This window comes from Coregonus lavaretus, assembly GCF_964263955.1.
Source record: "Coregonus lavaretus genome assembly, chromosome: 17".
Classification (NCBI taxonomy): Eukaryota; Metazoa; Chordata; class Actinopteri; order Salmoniformes; family Salmonidae; genus Coregonus; species Coregonus lavaretus.
Window position 1 is genome coordinate 36816498 of NC_140004.1, and position 26380 is coordinate 36842877.

The window sequence follows — 26380 nt, forward strand, 5'->3', positions numbered from 1 at the left end:
TACTTCTCCACAACTTTGTCCCTGACCTGTTTGGATAGCTCCTTGGTCTTCATGGTGCTGCTTGCTTGGTGGTGCCCCTTGCTTAGTGGTGTTGCAGACTCTGGGGCCTTTCAGAACAGGTGTATATATACTGAGATCATGTGACAGTTAGATTGCACACAGGTGGACTTTATTTAACTAATTATGTGACTTCTGAAGGTAATTGGGTTGCACCAGATCTTATTTATGGGCTTCATAGCAAAGGGGGTGAATACATATGCACACACCACTTTTCCATTATTTATTTATTTGAATTTTTTGAAACAAGTAATTTTTTTCATTTCACTTCACCAATTTGGACTATTTTGTGTATGTCCATTACATGAAATCCAAATAAAAATCCATTTCAATTACAGGTTGTAATGCAACAAAATAGGAAAAACGCCAACGGGGATGAATACTTTTACAAGGCACTGTATGTACATTATGTCTAACCCTATCACATAAAGACAGGGTCATCTGGCCATGTCAATGTGATTAGATTTAACACTGTTTTGTGAAAAGGGCTAAATGTGAGAGCACATACTGCATGTAGGAAGGGTGAACTCTAAAGATCAATATTTACTCTGACAGAGATGAGGGATGCATGGGGCAAGGTTTACATTCATGGGTGATCTATTTTGCATACATGAGAAAGTGCAGATTTGTATTTTTTGTAAGATACATTGAAAACCTAGTAGAAAATGTATTTTAAACTTTCAGCTCCTCTTAGCTCTCAATAAAAGCAAGCATTCTTTATACTTTTCTATTTAACTTAAATTTAACAGCTCCGAGACATGGCCATTTGCAAATGTCCAATTCTACTATTTTTAGCAAATAAAGATAATTCTAACTAGAGACATTCCAACTCTCAGGCAGTCAATATGAGCCTCAAGGCAAAAAAATGGCTCTTGTTTGTGAATGACAGTATTTGTACCTTATATTCATCTTAGTCTGTATACCAGGCAGTTTCCCAAGCCCATGCCATGAATGGGCAATAGCATAATGTGGAATGAACACATTGTGAGCCACAACAGCTCTTTTTCCCCATTGATGACTTATCTCCCCCAAACTACAAAAATAACAGGGATAGCCTAGCCAAATATATTTACACAAATGGTATTTGAGTAGCCTGTTGCAGTTAGTTGTAGTCTATTAAAGTTTACTAAGATACTTTAGTCTTCTTACATAATTCATATTTTACTGTTATTCCACTGTTGATACACTGTCGATTTCCAGACAGCACATAAAGACCTGTCAACTTCTAAACAAGGGCCAAGCAATACACCTATGATCTGGCTCTGTGATAGTGTTTTTCTTTGTGGCAAGATAAGGCTAAGAAATCCAACTGTATTCATGCCTGTGTAAAGAACTAACTTTGTTTTCCCTAGATCAGTAATCAGCTCCCCTAGGATTGTATAACATGGGATTCATTCCCCGCACACACACACACACACGGACACACACACACAAAGGTCTACATGTGCGCTCACAAACACCTCATTCTGAGAGAGGAGAGGAAAAGGAGTGAGAGGATGTGAAGCCATGATTTCCCCCGCTTTCATGAGGTCATAGTGACCATCAGGCTTAACAACCACTAGACTGGAGCTAGACCAATAACAACATGTTGCTGTTCCACAACAGGAAATATAAAAACATATTTTCAAGAAAACTCAGAAATCTCAAGAAAACTGAGCTAAGGATGAAATAGAAGTTACGAGTATTATGTGTAACAACGCATGTAAAACCACTTAAAAGTTATAACTACAAACTAAGCTCTCTGATTTGTTAATATTTGAGTATAAAGCAAGTCAAGAATCATCATTATTTGTTGATCACGATAATTTAATATAGACAAACTTCTATCATGGGGAGTTGTCATCTTGTTCATGGTATATTGCTCAACTGCGAATGGCATTTGTACAAAAGACACAAACAGGTTACATGAAATAAACAGATTTCAGGAGACAACAGATAGTTAATTTTTTGCTTTTCATGTACAGATTATATTATATATTTCAAAGACAACCCTCACTTTTCGTGTATGTTTCACTGCAGACGTTGTAGGGACCCAACAATTTATGAAAAAGTACCAGTAATATCCATTGATGCTTTGCGGTGGTATATACCGCAGTGGATGCACCCTTGTTGTAGAGTAAGCCACAGTGGATGGGATCAATCCAGCTGTGTGTTCAGTGTTATTGTGAAGCTGCCTTTGCTGCCTGACGGGCCTGTCTCTCCTCCTCAGCCCTCTCCCTCATCTCCTTCTCTCTTCTGATGAGCTGCTGCCTCTCTGCCTCCCACTCCCCTACCTTCCTCTGGTACTGCTCCATGTCAGGGTCCTCTGCTGAGGCCAGGCCCTGCTGGACCAGGCTGGAGACCAGCACCTGCAGGGGACTAGGGTCCACCTTACCCCCAGACTGGAGCTGCCCGCTCAGCTCCTACACATGGCCAGAGGAGAGGAGGTGGTTAGAAATGGGGTCTATGGAAAAGGAGCGATTAAGTGTAACTGTTGTTATAGATTGAGTGCTTAATAGCAATTTATTCACTTTCTCAAAATTAGAAATCTGCAATCATAACACAACATACATGTACTGTCCATACACATTTTGTCCCCGTTTGATTGACTGATCTTTGCCCAGTCTCTACCTTGAACCTGCTGACATAGAGCGGTAGTTTCTCTCTCTCTGCCTGGTCGTCTTCATCCTCCTCCTCCTTCTTCTTCCCCTCCTCCTCTCCTCCTAACTCGTCCTCTCCAGAGGAGGAGTTGGAGTCCGAGGCAGAGGACAGGTCCTGGAGCAGGCCCTCCAGGTAATCAACCTAGGAGAAACACACACACACAGACAGAGAGATGTAAGGAAACACACAACTGGGACAGCCGGACATGCACTCAGACAGACACAATTACTTGCGAAGCCACACTGGAGCATCCTCTCATAGACGTCCATCAGGACAAAAGACAGACACGAAAACAAACAAACACACACAGACAATGACACACACAATGAATATGTCCTGTCTGTCCTGACCTACACAGAGTCATCAGGTCTGACACTGTCCTGCTTTCTAGCAAATCTGGTTTGGTGCCCAAAGGACAGATTCTTACAGATTTCCCCTGGGCTCCAGACTTCCATAAATCAGATTACTCTGTTCAGAGTTGAACTATTGAACTGGACAGCGCTAGAGGAGTGCTGCACCAGGGTGCACTGACGTGTGGCAGGGTATAAATAACACAGATATCGCAACACTAAACCCTGGAGATAAAGACTCTGACTGCGTCATACATCGTACCTGGACAGTAACAGCTCTCTCCTGCCACCAGGTTTGTGTCAAATGGTAACTGTGTTATTTGCAGCATTTGATGAGTTAACTGAAATTGCTAACAATCAGCTCTGTAGCAGTATAAACTGCATGCTTCTTACTCGTGGTAACACAATGACTTACTATTATACGTGTGTAATGTGTTACTAATGTGTTACTAATGATGTTGTTAGTGTGAGAATAATTGAACAATTGCAGAAAGTACAGCACTGAGACAGGTATTGGTAATTAGGCTACAGTGGGGAAAAAAAGTATTTAGTCAGCCACCAATTGTGCAAGTTCTCCCACTTAAAAAGATGAGAGAGGCCTGTAATTTTCATCATAGGTACACGTCAACTATGACAGACAAATTGAGGAAGAAAAATCCAGAAAATCACATTGTAGGATTTTTAATGAATTTATTTGCAAATTATGGTGGAAAATAAGTATTTGGTCACCTACAAACAAGCAAGATTTCTGGCTCTCACAGACCTGTAATTTCTTCTTTAAGAGGCTCCTCTGTCCTCCACTCATTACCTGTATTAATGGCACCTGTTTGAACTTGTTATCAGTATAAAAGACACCTGTCCACAACCTCAAACAGTCACACTCCAAACTCCACTATGGCCAAGACCAAAGAGCTGTCAAAGGACACCAGAAACTAAATTGTAGACCTGCACCAGGCTGGGAAGACTGAATCTGCAATAGGTAAGCAGCTTGGTTTGAATAAATCAACTGTGGGAGCAATTATTATGAAATGGAAGACATACAAGACCACTGATAATCTCCCTCGATCTGGGGCTCCACGCAAGATTTCACCCCATGGGGTCAAAATGATCACAAGAATGGTGAGCAAATATACCCAGAACCACACGGGGGGACCTAGTGAATGACCTGCAGAGAGCTGGGACCAAAATAACAAAGCCTACCATCAGTAACACACTACGCCGCCAGGGACTCAAATCCTGCAGTGCAAGACGTGTCCCCCTGCTTAAGCCAATCCATGTCCAGGCCCGTCTGAAGTTTGCTAGAGTGCATTTGGATGATCCAGAAGAGGATTGGGAGAATGTCATATGGTCAGATGAAACCAAAATATAACTTTTTGGTAAAAACTCAACTCGTCGTGTTTGGAGGACAAAGAATGCTGAGTTGCATCCAAAGAACACCATACCTACTGTGAAGCATGGGGGTGGAAACATCATGCTTTGGGGCTGTTTTTCTGCAAAGGGATCAGGACGACTGATCCGTGTAAAGGAAAAAATGAATGGGGCCATGTATCGTAAGATTTTGAGTGAAAACCTCCTTCCATTAGCAAGGGCATTGAAGATGAAACGTGGCTGGGTCTTTCAGCATGACAATGATCCCAAACACACCGCCCGGGCAATGAAGGAGTGGCTTCGTAAGAAGCATTTCAAGGTCCTGGAGTGGCCTAGCCAGTCTCCAGATCTCAACCCCATAGAAAATCTTTGGAGGGAGTTGAAAGTCCGTGTTGCCCAGCGACAGCCCCAAAACATCACTGCTCTAGAGGAGATCTGCATGGAGGAATGGGCCAAAATACCAGCAACATTGTGTGAAAACCTTGTGAAGACTTACAGAAAACGTTTGACCTGTGTCATTGCCAACAAAGGGTATATAACAAAGTATTGAGAAACTTTTGTTATTGACCAAATACTTATTTTCCACCATAATTTGCAAATAAATTCATTAAAAATACTACAATGTGATTTTCTGGATTTTGTTTTCTCATTTTGTCTGTCATAGTTGACGTGTACCTATGATGAAAATTACAGGCCTCTCTCATCTTTTTAAGTGGGAGAACTTGCACAATTGGTGGCTGACTAAATACTTTTTTTCCCCACTGTACATACGGCGTCCTTTGATAGTTTGCTATCTCCAGGAGCGGCAGCTACTCTCTCCATAACAGCCAGGGCCTGGCTCAGATACCCTGGGGTCCACATCAGAGGCATGCCCCTGAACACAGCATGGATCCCAGCAGCCATCTCCACCTTACCTAGAGACAGACAAAGAGAGAGGAGCAGGGAGAGGAAACTATCAGAGACTTGATCAGCACAACATGACAACCAGGGCAAAGACCATGTGGCATGGAGAGAGAGAGGTTGATTTCAATGATGTCTGACAAGAAGATGAAGAGGAGGGATTCTTGAGAAATGGAGAAGAAATCCTCCTCCTTCTGCCATCACCAAAGGGTTAGGAACATGAGGAAGGCCCAGGCGTGTGGTATGACTGGATGAACACATACCTAATAGAGCACAGCCCAGCAGTTGAGCGCTGAGGCCTGTAGAGTTGTCCTGCTTCAGACCACATTTCAGCAGTGCTGCTCCCAGAGCCCTCTGCTCTGACACCTGTAGTGAACCAACACACACACACACACACATGCTTCAGACAGCACTAGCACAACGTTTACAAATTGCACAATAACTCAATTATACAGAAATAACTGTGGCTGCTGAATTCAAACTCCTGCATTTCCATATTTTTTTATGGGAATGATGTTGTGCTGGGATCCGACTTTACTTTTCTACACAAATAGGATTATGTCCTCCTTACGTTTCCAACAATCGTTCATTTCTACAAAATCCAGACATTCCAAATGTACTTTGGCACGATAACTTCCCCAGACATGTTGGTACACACACAGTACCAAGCTGTGAATGCTACTTTACTTACGCTGAGCTCTGGTTTGGTTGCTAGGTAACTGCTCAGTGCATACAGGGACAGGATCTGTGTTGATGGTAGATCAAAAGACTCCTGAAGCATCACCTCTTCCACGACAGAACAGGCACCTACGGAAGAGGAACAACCTTTTTAGGTTTTAAGGTACATCTAGTATTATATATGTGAATATAGAATATACATTATTGGTTTAGTTGAGTTTAACTGAGTTTTTCCAAAGGGGTCCTGGGATAACTTTACAGTTTGACAGATAATACCGTTTCAGACGTCAGAGACTCTTCACCTTTGAAGTCTTCATCTTTTATGAAGGAATCTATCAGCAGGTTGAATGTGAAATCATCTGGGAACATTCCATATTGCACCTAAATACAGAAACAGAGAACGGTAAAAATATATATATATATATATATATATATATATATATATATATATATTATAGTCAACCTCAGAAATGGAGGTTGTCAAACTCTTTAGAATGAAGGTTTTCAACAAGCACCATGTATTGGACAATACAATTCCAGTTAGAATGCAAATAAGAATGGTATGGTCATGGAAGGTTGGGTGCAAATATAGAGGACAGTTTGTGGAACTGTGTTTCTATGGCTCTGCTCGGCATAATGTAGAACTACCTTGTTCTTGAGGGTGTGTAAGGCCTTGTCTCTGGCCTCGTATCTGAGACACTGTCTCACCCAGCTGTGGACGGTCCAGTCTCTGAGGTACCAACAGTTTGGGCTGTGGCGAAATCTAGAGGAGAGAGATGTTCAAACGTTAAAAAACAACAACAAACAAGACATGAATGTTTATGACTTCTGTCATGTCCTTATTATGATGCCTTTATGTAGCCTTTATGATAGATGGGTCAAGTCAAGTGTAATCGCTTCTTAACCCATAGGCTTGCAACACAATATTCATGTAAATCTTTTAATCACATAAGAAACCGATTCCAGAGAACAGATAGCTCTAACACAGCACAGAACAAAGAAACATGTGACTGAACATAAATACGCCACAAAAGACTAGGACAAAACAGAGGTCCGAACATAGAGGATTAGCCAGCAACTTAGCCCAGGACGTGAACACCCTAACTAACAAAAGAACATTACAGGGCGTGCAAATGAGGCTTACTTATAAAGATAGTACTCTGCTTGATCAACCTCTTCTCTTGACGATATGTTGTCAACAAACTGAAAAAGAAAATGGACAGAGAAATTATGGTTATTATTTCACTTTGACTACAGGTTGATCAGAACATAAATCATATTAGCTATGGTGCCCGTCAGATTCTGTATTAGCTAGGGTTGCAAAATCAATAAATGTCCTGGTTTTACAGAAATCCTGGTTGGAGGTTTTCGGATTTCCTGCTTATTCGCCCCCTAATCCAGGAATCTTCCAACTGGGATTTCTGGAAAAATAGTGAATTTATTGAAAGTTTGTGAAATTCTGCAACCATAGTTTAGTCAACATATCTGATTCGGTTTTAGCCTAAAGGTACCTGACATGACAATGAAGTAGTTTTCTAAAGCAGAAACAGGCTGACATCCAGGCTAGAAGGGTGTAATCTCTCTGTACTCTAACATGCTCTTACCCGTGATATTGTCAGAGAGCTGACAGGGAAGTTTCGGTCATAGGTCCTGTCCATCAAGGCGGCCATCAACGCTGTAGATTGGCATGCACATTCAGCTTGACATTCACATTTCACAACAACAAGTCCAAGCTGAAACTCTCTGACATTTAAAAATATGACTTTAAGCCTCTAAGCATTTTACAGTATGAATGACACAGCTAGCTAACACTGCCCCCCTGTGTTCATTTGGTGCAGACACTCACAGACATTGTCATCGATTTACAGTTGTTATGTCTTCATGGACTTATGCACAGAATAATGTCTATTCTATATTCACTCGTAGATCCATGGGTCTCAGAAAACTAAAACGCAACTGATGTCATGTCCACTTGACAGTTAATGTGTGACAGCTGTGTTTGAGATCCACTTTTCATTAGTTGTGATGGGTAGTGACAAAGAGGATGGTTAGTCATTAACAATACACCATTGGTAATGAGTGTCTTTGGGTGGATAGCTTACCCAGATTTTGATTATCTTTCTCTCTCTCCTCCCATAATTTGGTGTCTGTGTATGCTGCTGAAAGTAGACATCTTCTGGCTGTAGGATATAAACAAGAATGATCACAAGTTACATGGGATAGACAATGCTGGACACTGAAGGTAACATGCACAATGCAATTAATTGCGATTACAGTACAAGCAAATACTAAGGTCAATCATTGAACAAACGGGAGAAGATGCATCTGATTTATCTAGTTATGAGTTAGGTCAGAATGGGTTCATTATAGGTAGCTAACGTTAGCTAACTAGCCATCTGGCTAGCCCGCTAGCTACTCGCTTGGCAAAAGACAAATAGTTCGGTAAAAAACGGCCAATCAATCAATGATAGCAATGATACCTTTACTGATTTAAATAATTATTTTTTATATATATATACAATATGTACCTATAAAACTGTGACTTCCACATTTATGGATAACTTTGACAGCTCCTAAACAGCGTTGCAACACGGAGGCTGCCATCTTGGGACGATATCACTATGACAGAGGGGGGCAACAATTTTGAGTAAGAGAGAGAGCTGTGCTCAAATAAATGTGTAATGCGGACCATAACACCATGAAAAATGTTATGTATAATAATTAAATAGAAACGACGTTAATATTTCTAAATACTGTAATTATGTACGTTTAATTTAAAATATCAAACACAACATTAGAATGAACCCCTTTCTATGTATTGGTACGGCCTCAAGCGCCTGTTACGGTGAACGTCCAATGTCAATTGCCCCAGAGGCTAATTAATTGGTAATATCAAGTGTGTTAGCTTCCATTGTTTGGGCCACAATATTTTCTCACAACATTGTGTAGGTGCCTTCTGCCTACTAGGCTTTTTCTTCACACATAGTCGTCAACCTGTGATTTTTGTTCTTCTGTGCTCTTGTATGTTTATGTCAATTGATGTACATTGTTCTATCCCCCCTCCTCCTCTTATTGGAAAGTCTAGTGAAGCTGATCTATGCCTACGGGAAAACTGATGACATCGGGTACCATGGCAAAAGAAGGGGGACCAAGGAGGTGAACCTGCTCAAGTTCATGCCCAGATCCAGGCCCCCTGACATCAACTATCTGGACTGTTGGGGAGAATGTAAGAGTGACCTCACACACATGAGGTCCTGTAGCAGGATCATGTTGTCCCTCAAGATCAGGCACAGCAGGACTTTTAGTTTGAAGTAAAGTACTGTATTTTACTTTACTCTTGGGCTTGAACAGGTCAAACATGATTGAATTAAATGGAATTGAATTGTTATTGTGATATTGGTATCGGGAGGTAGTATCCTTAGCTTACAACATGTGACTGTGGAACAGAATGTATTGGCAACACATAGGTTACTGTCCCTGCCGAACAGGTTACTGTCCCTGCCGAACATACAGTACATACTACCACTGCAAGGTAACAAAGGTACCAAACCTCAACAGAAACAATTATATAATTCGGGTAAATTACCCCTTTTTCATTTCATGGTATAAGCATTTTACAATTACAACATATGTTTGTGATTAGAGTCCATCTCTTACCTTTCCCTGCTCCTTCCCATGTCTCCCTCTCTCTCTGTCGATCTCAGATTGAGCCGGTGATCGAGCACCTGGACCTGGTCCACCACATGCTGGTCTATGGCTGCCCCTTGTCTTTGAAATAGACCTAAGTGCATAAATGCTTCATGGGGGTACCAGCGGATGAATGCTTCAGAGTGGTGTTTGCCTGGTGTGTGGGAGGAGGGGTGAGAGGTTACCCCCGTTCTGGAGACATTAATACTTACACACATGCATGCAGGAACACACACTCACACACATGTTGTCTGAGCTCTGACTCTACAGCATCTTCTCCATTCCAGGCTTTTGATCTTCCAGAAAGATCCCTGGCATCCCTATTGGAGGACAGGATTATGATGACTTCTACAGGCTGGAAATTCACTACAACAACCCTAAGGCTTGGAGGGAAGCAAAAGTCATTCCGCTACCTAAGAATAGTAAAGCCCCCTTTACTGGCTCAAACAGCCGACCAATTAGCCTGTTACCAACCCTTAGTAAACTATTGGAAAAAATGGTGTTTGACCAGATACAATGCTTTTTTACTGTTAACAAATTGACAACAAACTTTCAGCATGCTTATAGAGAAGGACATTCAACAAGCACAGCACTTACACACATTACTGATGATTGGCTGAGAGAAATTGATGATATAGAGATTGTGGGGGCTGTTTTGTTAGACTTCAGTGCGGCTTTTGACATTATCGATCATAGTCTGCTGCTGGAAAAACAGATGTGTTATGGTTTTACACCCCCTGCTATAATGTGGATAAAGAGTTACTTGTCTAACAGAACCCAGAGGGTGTTCTTTAATGGAAGCCTCTCAAACATAATCCAGGTAGAATCATGAATTCCCCAGGGCAGTTGTTTAGGCCCCTTGCTTTTTTCCATCTTTACTAATGACATGCCACTGGCTTTGAGTAAAGCCAGTGTGTCTATGTATGCAGATGACTCAACACTATACACGTCAGCTACTACAGCAACTAAAATAACTGCAACACTAAACAAAGAGTTGCAGTTAGTTTCGGAATGAGTGGCAAGGACTAAGTTAGTCCTGAATATTTACAAAACTAAAAGCATTGTATTTGAGTCAAATCATTCACTAAACCCTAAGCCTCAACTACATCTCGTAATGAATAATGTGGAAATTGATCAAGTTGAGGTGACTAAACTCCTTGGAGTAACCCTGGATTGTAGACTGTCAACATTAGCTCACATTAATGACATGTATGTTAGTCTCTCCTGGCTCAGAGTGGAAGCGAGATTAACTTCATCACTGCTTGTTTTTGTACAAGGTGTCGACAAGCTGAATGTACCGAGCTGTCTGTTTGGAATACTGGCACACAGCTCGGACACCCATGCATATCCCACAAGACATGCCACCAGAGGTCTCTTCACAGTCCCCAAGTCCAGAACAGACTATGGGAGGTGCACAGTACTACATTGAGCCATGACTACATGGAACTCTATTCCACATGCAGTAGAAGAAGATTAAAAAAAAGAAGGTAAAAATACACCTTATGGAACAGCGGGGACTGTGAAGCAACACAAACATAGACACATACATACAAACACACGATAACATACGCACTATACACACATGTACACATGGATTTTGTGTAGTAGAGTAGAGGTCTTAACTGCCTTAATTTTGCTGGACCCCAGGAAGAGCAGCAGCTAATGGGGATTCATAATAAATACAACTACAAATACAAATTTCAGAGCTGATCTGAATGGTCAAAATACAAATTTTTGGAAAAACAACAATTATTGAAACAAATATCAGAATTAGGCTTCCTGTCTAAACGCAGCCATAGATGCTCAGTGTCCATTAACTAAAATAATATTTTTGCATATTAAGCTACGTAAAAATATGCTTTATTGTATATATTTCCAGGTTTTAGGTTGGATACTTTTTTCAAAAAATGGACTTTGTTGATTTTCGGTAATGGAGGCACAGGTAACGGAGGTACCCAATTCTAAAACCTGATTTACATGAATTAAATCCATTAACAAATAATTTTACTTTTAAAGTAATGTCCAATCATTAACTAAAAAGGATAATAATGCTTCTAATATACATACTGGAGATGCCATTTTCTGTAGAAAAAAGGGGAAAACTTGCAACTGTCACGCCCTGGCTCTGGGGACTCTAGTATGTTGAGCCAGGGTGTGAGTTTTCATTAGTTTTTCGTTCTAGTTTTGTAGTTCTATGTTGGCCAGTGTGGTTCTCAATCAGAGGCAACGTGTATCAGCTGTTGCTTGTTGTCTCTGATTGGGAACCATACTTAAGCAGCCACTTTTCCCACAGTGTTTGTGGGATCTTGTTCCAATTAGGTTTGTGTTTAAACCGAGGACGTCATGTTATCGTTTTGTTGTTTTGTTCGTTTATCATTAAATAAATAAATAAGTATGTTCACCTTCCACGCTGCGCCTTGGTCCTCCTCTCTTCCCGACGATCGTGACAGCAACAAAGTCATTCTTGATGTTGTACAAAGTAACACTACGTTTAAACAAACCATCATAATAACTTTTGATAGGATCCAGTTACAAACAAAATTAAGTGTACTCCATAAATGGTAAAAAAAACATTTCTCATTGTATATATACACTGAACAAAAAAATATAAACGCAACATGCAACAATTTCTAAGATTTTACTGAGTTACAGTTCATATAAGGAAATCATTCAATTGAAATTCGTTAGGCCCTAATCTATGGATTTCACATGACTGGGAATACAGATATGCATGTGTTGGTCACAGATGCCTTAAAACAATGGTAGGGGTGTGACCACCATTTGCCTCACACAGCACGAAACATCTCTTTCGCATAGAGTTGGTCAGGTTGTTGATTGTGGCCTGTGTAATGTTGTCCCACTCCTCTTCAATGGCCGTGCGAAATTGATGGATATTGGCGGGAACTGGAACACTCTGTCGTACACGTCGATCCAGAGCATCCTAAACATGCTCAAGGGTGACCTGTCTTGTGAGTATGCAGGCCATGGAAGAACTGGGACATTTTCAGCTTCCAGGAATTGCATACAGATCCTTGCGACATGGGGCTGTGCATTATAATGCTGGAACATGAGGTGATGGCGGCGGATGAATGGCACAACAATGGGCCTCAGGATCTCATCACTGTATCTCTGTCCATTCAAACTGCCATCGATAAAATGCAATTGTGTTCGTTGTCCGTAGCTGATGCCTGCCCATACCATAACCACACAGCCACCATGGGGCACCCTGTTTTCAACATTGACATCAGCAAACCGCTCGCCCACACAACACCATACACACTGTCTGCCATCTACCCGGTACATTTGAAACCGGGATTCATCCGTGAAGAACACACTTCTCCAGCATGCCAGTGGCCATCGAAGGTGAGCATTTTCCCACTGAAGTCGGTTATGACGCCGAACTGCAGTCAGGTCAAGACATTGGTGAGGACGACAAGCACGCAGATGAGCTTTCCTGAGACCATTTCTGACAGTTTGTTCAGAAATTCTTCGGTTGTGTAAACCAACAGTTTCATCAGCTGTCCGGGTGGCTGGTCTCAGATGATCCCGCAGGTGAAGAAGCTGGATGTGGAGGTCCTGGGCTGGCATGGTTTCACGTCATTTGCAGTTTTGAGGCCGGTTGGATGTACTGCAAAATTCTCTAAAATGACGTTGGAGGCGGCTTATGGTAGAGAAATTAACATTCTGGTGGACATTCCTGCAGTAAGCATGCCAAGTGCACACTCCCTCAAAACCTGAGGCAGCAGCTACTCTTCCTGGGGTCCAGCAAAATTAAGGCAGTTATACAATTTTTTTAACATTACAATACATTCACAAAAGATTTCACAACACATTAAGTGTGTGCCCTCAGGCCACTACTCTACTACCACATATCTACAACACAAAATCGATGTGTACGTGTGTGTAGTGCGTATGTTATTCTGTGTGTGTATGCATGTGTCTATGCCTGTGTTTGTGTTTGTGTCTCTTCACAGTCCCCGCTGTTCCATAAGGTGTATTTTTATCTGTTTTTTTATCAGATTCTACTGCTTGTGTGACAAGACTGCACATTTTAGAGTGGCCTTTTATTGTCCCCAGCACAAGGTGCAACTGTGTAATGATCATGCTGTTTAATCAGATTCTTGATATGCCACACCTGTCAGGTGGATGGATTATCTTGGCAAAGGAGAAATGCTCACTGACAGGGAGGTAAACAAATTTGTGCACAGAATTTGAGAGAAATAAGCTTTTTGGCGCATGTAAAATTTCTGGGATCTTTTATTTCAGCTCATGAAACATGGGACCAACAATTTACATGTTGCGTTTATATTTTCGTTCAGTGTAGCATCAAGTGACTCAGAATATATATATTTTTTATATAGATGCTAACCATGGCGTAACCTTCTCCTTCTATGGACTCTAGTGAGTAGACTGAACAATGGTTTAATACACAAAATCATGTTTTTTCTGTACAGTTCGATGTTGTTTGTACAATACAACAAGAATACTGTAAAACTTTGCTTAAACATTATATTTCAAAATTCCATCCTTGGACAATAAATTAACAAATCATTATAAAATGAAAGAATGGTTTCCAATTCCCATGTAGTTTAAATGTTGTATCATAATTGTAACATTATGCACTATGCAAAGCTGGAAAAAAAGTATTTTGTGTCATACACACAGCATAGAATGTTTCCCCTTCAAGTCTATGGTACATGAAATGCATTGGGATTCATGACAATATGTTTGTTGTCACGCCCTGGCTCTGGGGACTCTTAAAAGTTGAGCCAGGGTGTGTAGTGTCTATGTTGTATTTTCTATGTTCATGTTCTAGATCGTGTAGATCTATGTTGGCCAGGGTGGTTCCCAATCAGAGGCAGCTGATTCTCGTTGTCTCTGATTGGGAACCATACTTAGGCAGCCTGTTGGCACTAGTTATTTGTGGGATCTTGTTCCGTAAGGTTTGTTTTGGTGTGTTAACCTAGGACTTCACGTATCGTTTGGTTTGTTGTTTTTGTTCGTGTGTGTACACAATAAAAGGATGTACGCTTACCACGCTGCCCCTTGGTCCGCTTCTTATAACGATCGTGACAGAAGATCCCACCAAAAGAGGACCAAGCAGCGTGTCCAGGAGCAAACGCCGGAGGTTACGTTAGAAGATGTTCTCCTCGGTTGGGGGAGGATCACGGAGGAGGAGGCCGTCCGTTACCGGAGGGCGATGAATGAGGAGACCCAGGTAGGAGAGGAGAAATGGCGCCAACCGTGCCGACGACGGACACGCGAGAGGCAACCCCAAGAAAATGTTGGGGGGGGGCACACGCCGTGGACGACGGGGCAGCAGGAGGCAGCTACAGGGCGAATCTGCAGAATAGTAGAGGAGGCCACCAGGTTACGGGGGCTATTGGTCATGAGGGAGCAGGAGTTAATTGGTCAGAGGGAGGAGCTACTGGAGGCGATAAGGGAGAAGGAGAGTGTAGAGGCACGGCGAGAGGAACTGAGTAGGCAGCAGAGGGAGCGGAGGTTTATGAGGAAACCCAGTCCCGCTCCTCGCACCAAGCAAGTGGTGTGTGTCACCAGTCCGGTCTGGCCCGTTCCTGATCCCTGCACTAAGCCAGTGGTGCGTGTTCCCAGTACGGCCCGACCCATTCCTGCTTCCCGCACAAGGCCAGTGGTGTGTGTTCCCAGTACGGTCCGGCCCGTTCCTGCTCACCGCACTAAGTTAGTGGTGCGTGTTCCCAGTACGGCCCAACCCGTTCCTGCTCCCCGCACTGAGTTAGTGGTGCGTGTTCCCAGTACGGCCCCGACCCGTTCCTGCTCCTCGCACTAAGCCAGTGGTGCGTGTTCCCAGTCCGTCCCGGCCTGTTCCTGCTCCCCGTACCAAGCCAGTGGTGCGCGTTGTCAGCCCGGTCCGGCCCGTTCCTGCTCCCCGCACCAAGACAGTGGTGTGCGTCGCCAGCCCGGTCCGGCCCGTTCCTGCTCCCCGCACCAAGCCAGTGGTGCGCGTCGCCAGCCCGGTCCGGCCCGTTCCTGCTCCCCGCACCAAGCCAGTGGTGCGCGTCGCCAGCCCGGTCCGGCCCGTTCCTGCTCCCCGCACCAAGCCAGTGGTGCGCGTCGTCAGTCCGGCACGGTCCGTGCCTGTTCCACCGGTGCCTGGTCCGGCACCGGTCAGCTGCTCCACACCAGAGCCAGAGCAATCCGCTCCACCGATGTCCAGTCCAGCTCCGGCCAGCGGGACCAGACCAGGGGCGCTACGGGGGGGTAGAGAGAGACTGGTGGTCACGCCCGGAGCCGGATCAGCCTCCGAGGCGGAATGCCCACCCGGCCCCTACCCTCTTGTGTTTTGTTGGCGCGGTCGCAGTCCGCGCCTTTGGGGGCGGGTACTGTCACGCCCTGGCTCTGGGGACTCTTAAAAGTTGAGCCAGGGTGTGTAGTGTCTATGTTGTATTTTCTATGTTCATGTTCTAGATCGTGTAGATCTATGTTAGCCAGGGTGGTTCCCAATCAGAGGCAGCTGATTCTCGTTGTCTCTGATTGGGAACCATACTTAGGCAGCCTGTTGGCACTAGTTATTTGTGGGATCTTGTTCCGTAAGGTTTGTTTTGGTGTGTTAACCTAGGACTTCACGTATCGTTTGGTTTGTTGTTTTTGTTCGTGTGTGTACACAATAAAAGGATGTACGCTTACCACGCTGCGCCTTGGTCCACTTCTTATAACGATCGTGACATTTGTAGTGTGAAGTATTAGTATCAGTTTCTTCAAGCAACCTGACCAGTGGCAGTCTGGACTTTCTGGTGTTGATAGCTTATGGTTCTGGTGCTACAGGTGGTGGCAGCAGCATAATAGTGATAATGAACAGTTTCTAAAGTTGTGCTTTCACCAAGCACACCTAATAAAACACAAGTCTAGTAGGCTCTATAAATACTCCAGAAAACTCAGTATTTTTGTTGTATTTCCTTCAGGATTATCATGCCACAAGCAACGGATTTCCCTTGGTGGATGAGAAACAGGACTACACCCTCCTGTCCCTGACCGAGGCAGACGGTCAAACCACCATGACCTTCTGGAGGTCCATCCAGTCATGTGACTAGGACGACTTCCACATCACTGCGAGTCAACTGTTTTGCAGACAAACTGTTAACAAGTAATGTGAACTGAAAGCAATAAAAGGATTAAAGCGGAAAATCATGTTCCCTTATCATTATTGACTTTCTATTCAGGAACGGTTTGCTAATATCGACGCAACCGAAAGCCTGTTGAGTTGTTACCCTTTTACCTAAATGGATGTATTCAGTAGAACAAAGTTGTATCAGTTAGTTTCTCAAGGGAGGATGGGCCAAAATATGCATTTCCAGGAGGCAATCTGTGCCACGGTAATAATGACATGGCCTTTTATACTAGACCATGGATCTCCAACCCTTTTCCTGCAGAGCTACCGTTCTGTAGGATTTTTCTCTCCAACCCTTACCTAGCACATATTTTTAATCAGCTGTTTGGTAAGATGAATCGGGTGAGTTATAACAGGGGTTTGAGTGACCCTACAGGAGGGTAGCTCTCCAGGAACAGTGTTGGAGAGCCCTGCGCTAGACCATGGTTTCCCAAACTTGGTCCTGCAGCCCCCTGGGTTCACGTTTAGTTTTTTGTCCTAGCGATACACAGCTCACTCAAATAACCAACTAATCAAGCTTGGTCTATTTGAATCGGCTGTAGGGCAAAAACTGGGACACATGACCAAGTTTGGGGAAACACTGCGCTAGACCATCTCTTGTTTTACGTCAACCTACTGGTTATTTTATTTGGAGTCATTTTCAAAAGTGAGCTGTCGTATCCCTACGTTGTTCCCAGGGATTCAGAAATCTAAACAGTTTAAATGGCCTTATTAGGAGTTTTCTAAACAGTCCTTAACCTGTGATTTTTGATTTATCTTGTATGTGTTGTCGATTTGATGTTTTGTTCTATCCCCTCTCATAGGACAGTCCAGTGAAGCTGATCTATGCCTATGGGACAACTGATGACATTGGCTACCATTGCAAAAGTAGGGGGACCATTGAGGTAAACCTGCTAAACTTCATGCCCAGATCCAGCCCACTAGTCAGCAACAATGGCGGGTGTCCCCCACACGCAATAGGAGAAACGTGTCAATCTGTATTTATTGGTCAATAAATGTAAGGAATAATCCACTAAACTTCTTATGCTTTACATTAAATGTCTTACCATGTTTGAACATTATACACTGATGGATGTTTCATTTTGGTCTTAGATTGGAAGCAAAATGTGAATCTTAGAAATCTGTTGCAGCTCAAGTTTACAAAACCCGCAAGGTAGACTGGACCTTGGTTGTATCGATGACACAATCAATAGTTTTCCTGTATGTGGGCTTGTCTGATCAATGAATTTAACTTGACTATCAAGTCTAGCTATTATGTGCGTGCAGACTTATGGCTTCATCCTACTGAATCAAACAGAATACATGCCATTTTAATGTTAGGATGGGAGACTGATGCAGTTATTAGGGTCTAATTCATTAGGCTCCAAACTGACTTTAAGCGGGGAGGGACTAACTGCACTTGGCCAATAAGATTTTTTTTTTTGTCTCCTAAGTCATACCATCCTGGTGTCATAACCTGCTCTGTCACCTGTTCAATTACTGTGGCTGCGGATGAGCCAAAAACAGGCTCTCCTTTGGATCTCAGCCCTAACAAGTGTTGCCTCCACTGCAAAAAAGAACCAGAAGGTACACTTCCAGTCAGAAGTTTGGACACACCTACTCATTAAAGGTTTTTATTTTATTTTTACATTGTAGAATAATAGTGAAGACATCAAAACTATGAACACAAATGGAATCATGTAGTAACCAAAAAAGTGTTAAACAAATCAAAATATATTTTATATTTGAGATTCTTCAAATAGCCACCCTTTCCATTGACAGCTTTGCACACACTCTTGTGTAGTTGTCCGGGTATCAATATTAACTTATTTCAGTGCACCTGCCACCTCGGCGCAAACAAAAGGAGACCCATTTCATTCAATGAATCTTAAGTTCCTGCATCTAGCACTTGGATCTCTTGTTATTAGGCCTGCTGTTGGCTACATTCTGAATTGCAATTTGTTGTGTCTAAAGAATTTTTGACAGTTTACTGTGCCAGTCATTATAGCCAGTTTAGGATAATAGTAAGGGTATCGCCCTGTTTCCCAATTGACGAGTTACTGTAACTGTATCCCACCCTGACTTAAAGGGAGAACTCTCCCTTTAATGGCTTAGTCTTTGAATCATTTAAATTAATTTATCAAAGGTAATGCATAGGGCAGGCATTTTTAACCAGACCATATGGCAACTAAAGTAGTCCAATGTATGTCTGATTTTAGTTATTCACTTTGAGCCAAAGTTTTTATATACAAAACAGTCATCTATTTGTTTACTAAATCTAATTTTGTCACATGCTTTGTAAACAGGTGTAGACTAACAGTGAAATGCTTTCTTACTTACTAGGGGACAGTTCATTACCAATTGTATGTGAACTTCTTGGTCCAAGTTCTAGGGAGGTGACAGGTCGTGCCCTGGGTGGGTCTTTGTTATTTTAAAAAAAGCGGGAAGAATTTCGGCACCCTTTAGTCCACTGACCACCAAAACAGGAAGTCCTTACCTGAGAACCGTGCCAAAGGGAACATGCAGGAAGTGAACCGTTTTAGTCACAACACTGGGGCTGCAGACAGAATGCTGTCCCTCATCCAGAGACGGACACTAGTGCCTCTGTGAAACTTAGCAGGGAGATCTGTGTGTTCCTGGCAATAGTGAGGGGTGAGGCTACACACCCAACTTCAATAGTCTTACAGCATTTTAGATAAAAGCATGCCAGCTGTCTACACATTATGCATTGATTCAGGCAGACATATACGGAACACTAATATAAACGCAACATGTAAAGTGTTGGTTTCATGAGCTGAAGAAAAAATAATAATAATTTTTTGCCAAGATAATCCATCCACCTGACAGGTGTGGCATATCAAGAAGCTGATTAAACAGCATAATCATTACAGGTTCACGTTGTGCTGGGGACAATACAAGGACACTAAACACAATGCCACAGATGTCTTAAGTTTTGAGGGAGTGTGCAATTGGCATGCTGACTGCAGGAATGTCCACCAGAGCTGTTGCCAGATAATTTAAAGTTAATTTCTCTACCATAAACTGCCTCTGCCATTTTAGAGAATTTGGCAGTACGGCTTCACAACCGCAGACCACGTGTAGCCACGCAAGGACCTCCACATCCGGCTTCTTCACCTGCGGGATCATCTGAGAACAGCCACCTGGACAGCTGATGAAACTGAGTATTTCTGTCTGTAATAAAGCCCTTTTGTAGGGGAAAAACCCATTCTGATTGACTGGGCCTGGCTTCCCAATGGGTGGGCCTGGCTCTCAAGTCCCACCCTTGGCTGCGCCCCTGCCCAGTCATGTGAAATCCATAAGCAAGGGTACTCAACTCTTACCCTACGAGGTCCGGAGCCTGCTGGTTTTCTGTTCTACCTGATAATGAATTGCACACACCTGGTGTCCCAGGTCTAAGTCAGTCACTGATTAGAGGGGAACAATGAAAAAATGCAGTGGAACTGGCTTTGAGGTCCAGAGTTGAGTTTGAGGGGATTAGGGGCTAATTAATTTATTTTAATTGACTGATTTCCTTATATGAACTGTAACTCAGTAAAATCGTAGAAAATGTTGCATGTTGTGTTTAGTATAAGATGTATCCTTGCAGTTTGATATCCTACCAGTTAATGTTTACCATTTCATGTCACAAACTCTTCAAATAAATTTGACATTTTTTTATCTCTGTGACTGTGAGGTGGTGATAAAGAATCCAGAAGTATTCTTTTTCAGTACCAGTATTAACACCCAAGAGTTAATACTTGGTGGAAGCACCTTTGTCAGCTATTAAAGCTGTGAATCATTTGGAATAAGATTATACCAAGCTTGTGGATGTCGATTAAGTGTTTAGTAACTCCAAAATGACTCAAATGACACAATACATGGTTATTTACCATTCATTTCCATTGGGCACAAAATAATCTGAAACACAACCAAAACAACTACAAATGTATCCAACAAGTTTGTAGAGTCAAAACTTGATGTAGTCATTGCAAGCTAGGAATATGGACAAAACACTAAACTTTTGACTACTTTATTCATAAGAATCTTTAGGGGTGTTAATCATTTTTACCCCTACCTTTGAGAAAAAAAATATATACTTGTTAAACAAAATCTCTTTCTCTGAGCATTTGTATTAGTATAAAATATAATTTCCCAATTTGTTTTAGTATACAATATACAGTGCCTTCAGAAATTATTCACACCCCTTTTCCACATTTTGTTGTGTTACAAATCAAATCAAATTGTATTTGTCACATGCGCTGAATACAACAGGTGTAGGTAGACCTTACCTTGAAATGCTTACTTACGAGCCCAACAATGCAGTTTTAAACGGGATTCAAATTGATTTAATTGTCATTTTTGGTCAATAATATACTTTAGCTCCAACCATTTCTCAATGTGTTCCACCTTTGGGAAACTTGTCGTTTAGTAGCCCTACAAACTGTCACGCAAATTAGTAAACGTTAAATCGAACTGAATCAACCCTGGGTGTGTTTGACTACAGCTGATAATCAAAGAAGGATATTGACTGACTGTAGCTAAATGAACTAATAGCGGGAGACAACGCAATTGCGTCCCCTTTCTCTGATTATCATCTGATTATCAGCTGTTGCAAACACACCTGGGTCTAAATGTATGAAACGTCACATACAATAAAAGGTTGTATTTGCGTATACCCAAACAGCTTACAAACTTTTTATAGCACAAGTACGGGTATTCGGACATAGGCAGTTAGTGTGTATCAGAATCTTAGCGGTGCTCCGTAGCTAGATAACTGTTTGTTTGACTGGCGCATTTGTCTGAGCTGGTTGAGTTCTCAGGGTCTATCTGTGGGTGACAGACAGGATGATCCTTCTACTCCTCTCCCTGCTCCTGACTTGGACTCCAGTGATCGGGGCACAGCCGGACATCCATATGCCCTTCATGGAGCACCTAGACGCGGACAACAATGTCATCCTGAAGTGGGGGTTCAGCGAGGTCCAGGGCACCATCACGTTCCAGCTGACCTTCAAGACCACTGGCTGGGTGGGATTCGGGTTCAGCCCAAATGGAGACATGGCTGGAGCAGATATCGTTATTGGAGGGGTCGGACCAAAAGCCAACTACAGTGAAATGCTTACTTACAAGCCCTTAACCAACAATGCAGTTTTAAGAAAAATAAGTGTTAAGTAAAAAAGAGATCAATAAAAGTAATTCAAGAGCAGTTTCCCCCTAGTACCCTTTGTTGATTGGCTAGTCTACATGAGATTGTTATGGATAGTCTAAAATAGAATTGTTAAACTGCAGTCAAGTATCGATCATGTCACCAAAATAAGACCCTCAATGTTTATTAGAAAGCAGAATCAAGCTCATCACCATGCACTTTCAGCACCCTGTGAAGTTCATAATTTATTTAATCTGAAGCATAATAAACTGCGTGGTTTCCTGAGTCATAGTGGGAGGACCCCACACTATATCATCGCATGACTCCAAATGTACTTCGATATGATGGTTATTACATAAACATTTGCGCATAAAGGCATTTCCACCTACTTTTCCCACTAAATTAATTTTACTGACACAAAGATTGCAACCGTCACTACCGAGTTCCACACTGCCTCTGGAAGCAACATCAGATCAATAACTGTTCGTCAGGAGCTTCACCATACTTCACCATGCACAAGATCACAATGCTCAATGCCAAGCGTCGGCTGGAGTGGTGTAAAGCTCGCCACCATTGCACTCTGGAGCCGTGGAAATGCGTTCTCCGGAGTGATGAATCACGCTTCACCATCTGGCAGTCCGACGGACAAATCTGGGTTTGGCAGATGCAAGGAGAACGCTACCTGCCCGAATGCATAGTGCCAATTATAAAGTTTGGTGGAGGAGGAATAATGGTCTGGCGCTGTTTTGCATGGTTCGGGCTAGGCCCTTTAGTTCCAGTGAAGGGAAATCTTAACGCTACAGCATACAATGACATTTTAGACTATTCTGTGCTTCCAACTTTGTGGCAACAGTTTGGGGAAGGCCCAAATACAGTAATTGCCATACCTCCTTGCAGTCGGAAGAAAACCGAGCAAGATTGACAACTACTACATCATGGTGGACAAGAGACTTGTTCCCTGACAAATCAAATCAAATCAAATTGTATTTGTCACATACACGTGTTTAGCAGATGTTATTGCGGGTGTAGCGAAATGCTTGTGCTTCTAGCTCCGACAGTGCAGTAATATCTAACAAGTCATATCTAACAATTTCACAACATATACCCAATACACACAAAACTAGTAAGGAATGGGATTTAAGAATATATACATATGGACAAGCAATGACAGCAATGACAGAGCGGCATTGACTAAGATACAGTAGAATATTATAGAATAGAATGCAGTATATACATATGAGATGAGTATTGCAAGATATGTAAACATTATTAAAGTGACCAGTGTTCCATTTCTTAAAGTGGCCAGTGATTTCAATAGGAAGCAGCAGCCTCTAATGTGCTAGTGATGGCTATTTAACAGTCTGATGGCCTTGAGATAGAAGCTGTTTTTCATTCTCTCGGTCCCAGCTTTGATGTTCCTGTACTGACCTTGCCTTCTGGATGATAGCGGGGTGAACAGGCAGTGGCTCGGGTGGTTGATGTCCTTGATGATCTTTTTGACCTTCCTGTGACATTGGGTGCTGTATGTGTCTTGGAGGACGGGTAGTTTGCCCCCGGTGATGCGTTCGGCAGACCGCACCACCCTCTGGAGAGCCCTGTGGTTGTGGGCGGTGCAGTTGCCGTACCAGGCGGTGATACAGCCCGACAGGATGCTCTCAATTGTGCAACTGTAAAAGTTTGTGAGGGTTTTAGGTGCTAAGCCTAATTTCTTCAGCCTCCTGAGGTTGAAGAGGCTCTGTTGCGCCTTCTTCACCACACTGTCTGCGTGTGTGGACCATTTCAGTTTGTCGGTGATGTGTACGCCAAGGAACTTGAAGGCAACTAATGGTCTGTGTGCGTTTGATGAACCGTTCAAAGCCAACTTTGTCTTTAACCTGATGTATGATGATACTCTTGTCAACTTCTACGCATTTCTGCAGACAACCTTCTACAACATTGATGTAGGCAAAACAATAGAGGCCCCTAGCATGATAGAGTTGAGGACAAAACTTCTTAACTAGAAAAATATATGTTACGGTGCTTTTGTTGTCAAGCGTTGCACAGAAACAGCCAGTCATTGATATCTCATTTGAGAATTGAGCATAGCTTCTATCCATCCAAGTTTAGATTGGTCTGTGGTCAAGATCGTTGTAGAAGGCAGTTTTCAACATACTCAGGTTTAGAAAACATTTGAATAGTATTCATTGGTCAAGTAGTTGATGCATTGAGCTTAGAAGGGCCCTCTCATGTTGCTGATTCTCCAGTCCAGTCAGAAGCTCCACAAATGGGTGGCGACATTGGTCTCCCACATGATAACACTCAAAGTGATTGTTTTGAGAAGAATGGTCAGAGTCTTGCTAAAGATATGTGTGCCTCCATCATTGCCAAGTTGCAAGCTAGTGGTGTTGCAAATAGTGTTGTGCCAAAAGTAGTGTGTGATTTAGAAGGGTTTACTACTGGGCTGCAGTCCCAGATTAAACAAGATGTTCTGTCAGTTATGCCTATGGATAACCCTTCTGCATCTGCTGTAAATGATAGTTTTGAGAACTTTGAAAACCCATTTGCCAGTTTTAACACAGAGAACAAAGTACTTCAACCAAAAATGGGGTGTTGTGGAGCCAGTAGAAGTAGTGTTGGGAGTTAGATATGATAGCAGGCAAAATTAAAAAACAGACATGTATGATCAAGACCCAGTGAAAGACACTTTTGTATATATTTCTATACTGGAAAGATTGACATTAATGTGTCGCTATTCTGAAATCTGTAAGTTATTGGAAAATGCATCTAGGTATACATCTGTGGAAGACACTTATGAAGACTTTTGTGTTGGAAGTTACTTGAAGACTCATCCCTTGTTCTCAAAACATAGAAATGCTTTACAGATCCAATTGTACTATGATGACTTTGAAACTGCCAACCCGCTTAGATCCAAGCATGGTGTTTACAAGATAGGTGCCATTTATTTTGTCCTCAGGAATCTGCCACCCAAGTTTAACTCTGCTGTGATGAATATTCATTTAGTGTCATTATTTCATTATCAAGATCTAAAGAAATATGTTATAAAGCACTTGGTTAATGATGTAAATAAACTGGAGAGTGATGGTGTAAATGTGACTTTTTTAACTGATAGAGTTTATGGCACTATCTACCAAATAACTGGAGACAATTTGAGTATGCATGCAGTCCTTGGTTTCACAGAGTCCTTCAGTGGTCAATACTTTTGCCGGTTCTGTTTGATAGAAAAGTCTAATGCTCAGACGGTTTACAGTGAGGATGACCCTAATATTTTCTTGCGTGGTAAAGATCAATTTGAAATGCATTTGAATCAGTTGCAATCAGACCCACAGCTCCCATCTGTGTACGGTGTAAAGAAATATTCTAAACTAAACAGTTTGCAGCACTTCCATGTTTGTAGTAATTTTTCTGTGGACATAATGCATGACATTCTTGAAGGGGTGGCTCAGTTTGAGTTTAAATTGTTATTTGAATACAGTGCCTTGTAAAAGTATTCATCCCCCTTGGCGTTTTTTCTATTTTGTTGCATTACAACCTGTAATTTAAAATGATTTCTATTTGTATTTCATGTAATTGACATACACAAAATAGTCCAAATTGGTGAAGTGAAATGAAAAAAATAACTTGTTTCAAAAAATTCTAAAAAATATATAACGGAAAAGTGGTGCGTGCATATGTATTCACCCCCTTTGCTATGAAGTCCCTAAATAAGATTTGGTGCAACCAATTACCTTCAGAAGTCACATTATTAGTTAAATAAAGTCCATCTGTGAGCAATCTAAGTGTCAAATGATCTGTCACATGATCTAAGTATATATACACCTGTTCTGAAAGGCCCCAGAGTCTGCAACACCACTAAGCAATGGACCCCACCAAGCAAGTGGCACCATGAAGACCAAGGAGCTCTCCAAACAGGTCAGAGAACTTGTGGAGAAGTACAGATCAGGGTTGGGTTCAAAAAAAATATCTGAAACTTTGAACATCCCACTGAGCACCATTAAATCCATTATTAAAAAATTGAAAAAATATGGCACCACAACAAACCTGCCAAGAGAGGGCCGCCCACCAAAAATCACTGTCCAGGCAAGGAGGGCATTAATCAGAGGCAACAAAGAGACCAACAATAACCCTGAAGGAGCTGCAAAGCTCCACAGCGGAGATTGGAGTATCTGTCCATAGGACCACTTTAAGTCGTACACTCCACAGAGCTGAGCTTTACAGAAGAGTGGTCAGAAAAAAGCCATTGCTTAAAGAAAAAAATAAGCAAACACGTTTGGTGTTCGCCAGAAGGCATGTGGGAGACTCTCCAAACATATGGAAGAAGGTACTCTGGTCAGATGAGACAAAAATTGAGCTTTTTGGCCATCAAGTAAAAAGCTATGTCTGGCGCAAACCCAACACCTCTCATCACCCTGAGAACACCATCCCCACAGTGAA

The 26380-nt window shown here is 42.3% G+C and overlaps 1 protein-coding gene across 1 annotated transcript; it reads right to left on the bottom strand.

Moving 5' to 3' along the window:
* Positions 1 to 1842: 1842 nt before the first annotated feature.
* Positions 1843 to 8622, bottom strand: LOC311144325 (small ribosomal subunit protein mS27-like). Its single transcript, XM_084180360.1, has 11 exons — positions 8522 to 8622; positions 8096 to 8173; positions 7598 to 7668; positions 7138 to 7196; positions 6642 to 6756; positions 6296 to 6374; positions 6007 to 6122; positions 5579 to 5681; positions 5187 to 5329; positions 2668 to 2838; positions 1843 to 2459 (listed from the first exon to the last, which is right to left on the bottom strand). The coding sequence occupies exons 1-11, from the start codon at positions 8595 to 8597 to the stop codon at positions 2217 to 2219; spliced, it is 1254 nt and encodes a 417-aa protein (XP_084036486.1). The 5' UTR covers positions 8598 to 8622; the 3' UTR covers positions 1843 to 2216.
* Between the last annotated feature and the right edge of the window lie 17758 nt (positions 8623 to 26380).

Excerpts from the sequence above, each read along its gene's own strand:
- LOC311144325 (XM_084180360.1), bottom strand. The coding sequence starts at position 8,597 with ATGGCAGCCTCCGTGTTGCAACGCTGTTTAGGAGCTGTCAAAGTTATC. Across the intron at positions 6,375-6,641 it reads TACACACCCTCAAGAACAAG|GTGCAATATGGAATGTTCCC; the intron begins GTAGTTCTACAT and ends TTCTGTATTTAG. Across the intron at positions 6,123-6,295 it reads AAAAGATGAAGACTTCAAAG|GTGCCTGTTCTGTCGTGGAA; the intron begins GTGAAGAGTCTC and ends CCTCTTCCGTAG.